We start from the raw sequence: 6931 nt of genomic DNA on the forward strand, positions 1-6931 counted from the left end.
GAGAATATAAAAAAAGTAGACGACTAGATTACTAGTATGCTTATGCTTTTCAATGAAGTGAGATTCCATTTCAATCATTTATTCTACCTACATTTTAGTTCCAACAGCCATTACGTTACCCATGAGAAAATGTAACGAGAAGTTTTAGAATATTGGTGCAAACAAAAAAAATTTACTTCTTAAATGAAAGGAAAACAAGCTAACAAATTGGGCTCAAATGAATCTCAGGAGTATAAGTAATACATTTGCTGCTGAATGAGGGTCACTGTTAACAAGTGGGAAAATACACAGGCTTAAAAGAAAGTGAAATTAATTCCTACTTTACAACAGACTGTTTTTTTTTGGGGGGGGGACTGCGTTGGGTCTTAGATGCAGCACGCGGGATTTTCGTTGCATCACTGGAGATCTTTCACTATGGCAGACGGACTTACACAGACTCTAGTTCTGGCACTTGGGATCAGTGTTTCGGTGCTCGGGCTTAGTTACTCTACAGCATGTGAGTTCTTCCCCGACTGGGGGTTGAACCCACATCCCTTGCATCGCAAGGCAGATTCTTAACCACTGGACCACCAGGGAAGTCCTAGGACTCTTTTTTTTGGAGAGGTACTTTGAAGTATGTAATGAGGAAATGACATAAGAGATGCAATTTGCTTTAAAATAGAAGTATAACATATTTTTGGTAACTGCTAAATTTGGTGATAGACATATGGATGTTCACTGTGATAGTCAATTTTTTGTAACGTTAAAAATGTTCATAATACATTAAAAAGTAAAAAACTAAAGAAATTTGATGGTATCATCCAAACTTTAAATGTACATTCCCTAAAGCCTAACAATTTCACATCTATCAATATAACCTCAAGGACCATTCTCATAAAAACATAAAGAAGATAAACTGAGAATGCTTATTTCAGTTCTGTTTGAAATTATGAAATATTGAGGGGAAAATATCTAAATTCAAAATTAGGAGAATGGCTAAATATACAATATACCCATATCATACAATACTAAAAGAATGAAGTACATCTCTATATAACATTAACAAATAATAGCCAAAGACATATTCGGTTTTTTAAACAAAAGCAGGATGTTAACAATACATCAGCATGACACTATTAATATTAAAAAAAAAAAGAACACTTTTTAAAACAGACAGCTTTAAAGCCAAAAAAGAGAAGGATTATACCCTCCAAAATAGTAAATTATTTCCAAGAAGGAAGAGGGACAGTGGAGAGGAATGCAAAGATTTTTGTTTTATGCTATTTTTCATAATGAGAATACATTTTATATAATTAAAAATAAGCTTAAAATTATCCTTCAATTTAAAATAAATTTTAAAAAAAGAAAAAATAAGCTTAAATAATTATGATAATTATGAGTTAGAGTATGTATTCTATACTTTGAAGATTTTTATAAAGTAAAATCCTTACTCTATCCAATTCTATTCAAGAATTATCCAATAATATAAATTGTCTTTTTAATTAGTCATTGCATAGTTGTATCAATTTTTTTTAAATGTTACTTTATTAATTACTAGAGAAATGCAAATCAAAACTACAGTGAGTGCTCGCTTCGGCAGCACATATACTAAAATTGGAACGATACAGAGAAGATGAGCATGGCCCCTGCGCAAGGATGACACGCAAACTCGTGAAGCGTTCCATATTTTTCCTATATGCGAGACAGAATAAGAGACACAGATGCATAGAACAGTGTTATGGACTCTGAGGGAGAAGGTGAGGGTGGGACAGTCAGGGAGAATAGCATTGAAACATGTATATTATCCTATGTGAAACAGAACACCATTCCAGGTTCAATGCATGAGACAAATGCTCAGGGCTGGGGCAATGGGATGACCCAGAGGGATGGGATGGGGAGGGAGGTGGGAGGGGGGTTCAGGATGGGGAACACATGTAAACCCATGGCTGATTCATGTCAATGTATGGCAAAAACCACTACAATATTGTAAAGTAATTAGCCCCCAACTAAAATAAATAAATTTATTAAAAAAAAAAAAACTACAGTGAGGTATCACCTCACACCAGTCAGAATGGCCATCATTAAAAAGTCTACAAACAATAAATTCTGGAGAGAATGTACTGCACTGTTCGTGGGAATGCAAATTAATACAGACACTGTGGAGACAATATGGAGGTTTCTTAAAAAACTAGGAATAAAACTACCATATGACCCAGCAATCCCACTACTGGGCATATACTCTGAGTAAACCATAATTCAAAACGACACATGTACCTCAATATTCACTGTAGCACTATTTACAATAGCCAGGACATGGAAACAACTTAGGTGTCCATCAACAGACAAAAGGATAAAGAAGTTATGGTACATATATACAATGGAATATTACTCAGACATAAAACCAAATAAATTTGAGTCAGCTGAATTGAGGTGGATGAACCTAGAGCCTGTTATACAAGTGAAGCTAGTCAGAAAAGAAAAATAAATATCATATATTAATGCATATATATGGAATCTAGAAAAATGGTCCTGATGAACCTATCTGCAGGGCAGGAATAGAGACACATGTAGAGACTGGACCTGAGGACACTGCTAGGGAAGGAGAGGATGGGATGAACTGAGAGAGTAGCACTGACATGCACACACTACCATGTGTAAAACCGAGAGCTGGTTAAAAATCCACCTGGCCAATGCAGGGAACGTGGGTTCAATCCCTGGTCTGGGAAGATCTCACATGCCTCAGAAGCTGCTGTGTAACACAGAGAGTTCAGCCTGGTGCTCTGTGACTACCGAGAGGGGTGGGAAGGCAGGGGTGTGGTGTGGTGGGGTAAGGAGGTGGGAGGGAGATTCAAGAGCGAGGGGATATATGTACACTTAGCAGCGGCAGCAGCAGCATGGCTGATCCACGTTGTTGTACAGCAGAAACCAACACCACATTGTAAAGCAATTATCCTCCAATTAAAAAAAAAATTCTGTGGTAGCTGAATAATGGCCCCCAGAGATGTCTGCATTGTAGGTCCTAGAACTTGTGAATATGTCATCTCATACGGAAAAAAGGAGAGATTTTGCTGGTTGTGATAAAGGATCATGAGATGTGCACAGTGTGTCTGATTATTCAGGTGGGCCCAATGTAATCACAAGGGTCCATACCAGAAAAAAAAAGGGCAGGAGTGTCAAAACCAGAGGGAAGGATGTGTGAGCAGAAGTCAGAGTGACGTGCACTGAAGATGAAGGAAGGAGCCATGAGTCAAGGAGCGCAGCCTCCAGAAGCTGGGAAAGGCAAGCCTCCAGAAGAAATGCAACCCTGCCAGCACCCTGACTTTACGACTTCTGCCCTCCAGAACTGTCAGATAATACCTTTTTTTTTTTTTATCTGTGAGTCTTTTATTGGTCATCTATATGCCAGCAGCATCACCAAAAACAAAACAGCTGTTTCCACCTGAAAGTGCCCCCTGTCTCTTCATTTGCCTCTTTGTTTCGCTCCTAACTCTGTAGATCCACATAGATGAAGACAGCTTTACTGGCAACAGGTCTTACGGGGAGAAAAGTATCAATCAGGAGGCAAGAAAGCTATTGGTATACCCCTCCCAAATACAAAAATATTAGCCAGCAATTACTATACCACCTGCCAGTTTCACATATAGTCTCCCTTTAAGCCTAAGATTACCCCATTTTAAGGGGTGGAGAAAACAAGTTCCAAGAAGATTCAACCTTGTCTGAAACTAGCCCACGTGCTGTACAGCACACACCACGAGCACAGTTTCTGTACTACTATTCCTCCTTTTACGACCACCAAGACCAGGGTGTAGATCCGATGGGAAAGGGAACAGGAGGGTCAGATAATACCTTTGTATCACTGTAAGCCACTCAGTGTGGTAACTTGTTACATCAACAATAGGAAATGAATACGCTGTCCACATCCTCTATCTCTGTTGTTTTTGGATTATTTTCAACCTCTGTCCCCAGCCCACTACCCACACCCTTTATAAACAAATTAAAATATTAAAACAAAAAAATACACAGAACTTTCCTGGTGGTCCAGTGGATAAGAATCCGCCTGCCAATTCAGAGGACACAGATTTGATTCCTGGTCTGGGAAGATTCCACATGCTGTGGGGTAACTAAGCCGGTGCACCTCGAGTCTGTGTTCTGCAACAAGAGAAGCCACTGCCACGAGAAACCCGCCTGCCACAACTAGAGAAAGCCTGCGCACAGCAATGAAGACTCAGTGCAGCCAAAATTAACTAATTAATTTTTTAAAGCCTTAAATAAAAAGTCTACAAATTATAAATGCTACCCTGTTTCATTGCTGGTGAGAATGTAAACTGATACAGCCACTATGGAAAACAGTATGGAATTTCCTCAAAAAATTAAGAGTTGCCATATGGTCTGCATCCTACTCCTGGGCATATATCTGGAGAAAAGTACTAAATAAAATTTGAAAAGATATGCAGGACTTCCCTGGTGGTCCAGTGGTTAAGAATCTGCTCACCAATGCAGGGGACATGAGTTCAGTCCTTGGTCTGGGAAGATCCCACATGCCATGGGCAACCAAGTCCGTGCACCACAGCTCCTGAGCTTATGCTCTAGAATCGAGGAACTGCAACTACTGAGCCCACAGGCCCTAGAGCCAGTGCTCCACAAGAGAAATCACCTCAAAGAGAACTCCAAGCATGGAGTATGCTCCGAGTAAAGAGTAGCTCCCACTCGCCACAACTAGAGAAAGTCCTCGTGCAGCAACGAAGATCCAGCCAAATACAAAAATAAATAACTAACTTAAAAATAAAAAAAAAAAGATGTGCATCCCAGTGTTCACTGCAGCACTATTTACAACAACCAAGACATGGAAACAACCTAAATGTCCATCGACAGGTGAAGCATAAAGATGTGGTACACATATACAATGGAATATTCCACAACCGTAAAAAAGATGAAATAAAGTCATTTGCCGCAACATGGATGGACCTGGAGATTACCATATTTATATAAAAGTGAAGGAAGTCCGACAGAGAAAGATGTATGATATCATTTACATGTCGAATCTAAAATACGACACAGAAGGACGTGTCTATGAAACAAAGTCACAGATATAGAAAAGACACTTGCGGGTACAAAGGGGGAGGTGGGTGGGGGAAGGATAGATTAGAAATTTAAGATTAGTAGATGCAACCTTTTACATGTAAAATGGATAAACAACAAGGTCCTAATGTACATCATAGAGAACTATATTCAATATTCTGTGATAACCCATAATGAAAAAAAAGCATATATAACTGAATCATTTTGCTATACAGTAGAAGTTAACAGAACATTGTAAATCAACTATACTTCAATAAAATAAAATTTAAAAAAAACTATCACAAAAAAATGTTACTATATTATGATGTGATATAGATAAAGATATGTCAACATTACTGAAGCCTCGGCCTTTTATCTGTTTTCTTAGTTAAAACACAAGTGAATTCCCTTGGTAGTTTAAGTCTTCACATCCTTCATCTTCTAATTTACTTTCTCATCCATTAATAAGGTATAATCGGTTAAGCCAAGTTCCTCTTTTTCTGTAAGGAGAATTAATGTTCTAAGTGCCTTAGCACTTCCTGGAAAGGTGTAAATTCTAAGATCATTACACAAAGAAACAAGTCTTCCCCCATGAAATTATTATGAAAAATGTCCTCAGGTATGTCTCTATCCTTCCGTGGCTTGCAAGGGGGGAATGATATAAAAGTCAGTGTATACAATCCTGGAACACAGAATCACAACCCAGGGAGTGTTCCTATATTCTTCATCCACTTAGCCTCTATTTTGTTTGCACTGTGGTCAGTAAAACTGTACTGCATCACAAACATTTTAACATTTTCCCTTGTATATAAATAGGTCGTGTCCTTTCTTCAGACTGGCACATATCCCTCAATTTGTTGTGTCTTTCCCCCACCCCCCAAAAAACCCATCTTCTACAGAGCTTTGCAAAATACTTGAGAAAGGAAGGGGAAATGGTTTATAAGGGCCAGTGTGATCTTAGTGAAGTTTATAATGGAAAGCTTCCTTACCTACTTTAGACTCGTAGGGAAAATGTTTTCGCTCTCTTTTCAAGATATTCTAAAAACAAGCAAAAAGAAAGACCAAAAGCTAGGCTGGTGACTGACTTCCAGGATTCTCCTTTCTGAGTCTCTGTCTACATCGTCCAACAGGGGACAATCTAGCCACTTTGTGGCTGTTGAAGCCTTAAAATGTGGCTAGTGGAAAAGGACATGAGGTGTTAAGACAGATGTGAAAAGCTTGGTATGAAACAAAGAATGTAAACTAGCTGTTCCTTTTTTAAAATTATTACAAGTTAAAATGGTATCTTGGACACAGTCGGTTAAATAAGTATCATTAAAATTAATTTCACCTATTTTCTTCCTTTTAATTTCAAGTGACACACATGGCTCGCCTTGAATTTTCTGTCGGACAGCACGGGTCTAAGTTAACTAACAACACCCAGCTGCCTCCAGCATCTATCTCGTTCCCTCGCGTTCCCCGGGCACCGTTAAAACTCTGCCAAACCCGGCCGTGGGCTCCTCCTGACCACCGAGATCCGGGCGTGGAGAAAGCGGGTGAAAAGACAAGAGATGGCTACTGGGCCCGTACCCACTGCGCATCTCGCAGCGCGGGCTCCCGAATCTCCTCAGGCAGCGCGTCCCCGAGCTTTTGCACGAAGCTGCTGCACAGTTCTAGCATTTCCGTCACGGCCCGCTTCGAGGTGCAGCGCACACGGAAATCTTTTCGGTATGTGGCAGGGACCGAGGCCCTGTTTTCTGTCCCGGCCACTCGCCCCACGTCCCGCGAAGGGGAACGAGCCACCGACCCAAAGGCCCGCTCCATCTTTCCAACTTGGAAACTGTGGGCGGGAACTCGGAGGGCGGAAGGGCGGGATCCCCGGGAGGAAGGAGCCGACGTCCGGCCGGAAACTCAG

The 6931-nt window shown here is 40.2% G+C and overlaps 1 protein-coding gene and 2 non-coding genes across 7 annotated transcripts in view; 1 reads left to right on the forward strand and 2 right to left on the reverse strand.

Moving 5' to 3' along the window:
• Positions 1–6860, reverse strand: part of NSL1 (NSL1 component of MIS12 kinetochore complex) — a 41652-nt gene extending 34792 nt beyond the window's left edge. For all 5 annotated transcript variants that reach the window (XM_081489787.1, XM_081489786.1, XM_081489789.1 and 2 more), the window contains exon 1: positions 6607–6860. In XM_081489787.1, coding sequence (XP_081345913.1) covers positions 6607–6840 — 234 coding nt within the window. In that variant the 5' untranslated portion in view covers positions 6841–6860. The remainder of the gene's footprint in view (positions 1–6606) is intronic.
• LOC145508018 (U6 spliceosomal RNA) lies at positions 1564–1670 on the forward strand. Its single transcript, XR_014055287.1, has one exon. It is a non-coding gene; the product is annotated as a U6 spliceosomal RNA (small nuclear RNA).
• Positions 3690–3815, reverse strand: LOC145508130 (small nucleolar RNA SNORA61). Its single transcript, XR_014055389.1, has one exon. It is a non-coding gene; the product is annotated as a small nucleolar RNA SNORA61 (small nucleolar RNA).
• Positions 6861–6931: the final 71 nt, after the last annotated feature.

The sequence above is a fragment of the Giraffa tippelskirchi genome, chromosome 5 (genome assembly GCF_054371585.1).
Source record: "Giraffa tippelskirchi isolate mGirTip1 chromosome 5, T2T-mGirTip1v1.2.pri, whole genome shotgun sequence".
Classification (NCBI taxonomy): Eukaryota; Metazoa; Chordata; class Mammalia; order Artiodactyla; family Giraffidae; genus Giraffa; species Giraffa tippelskirchi.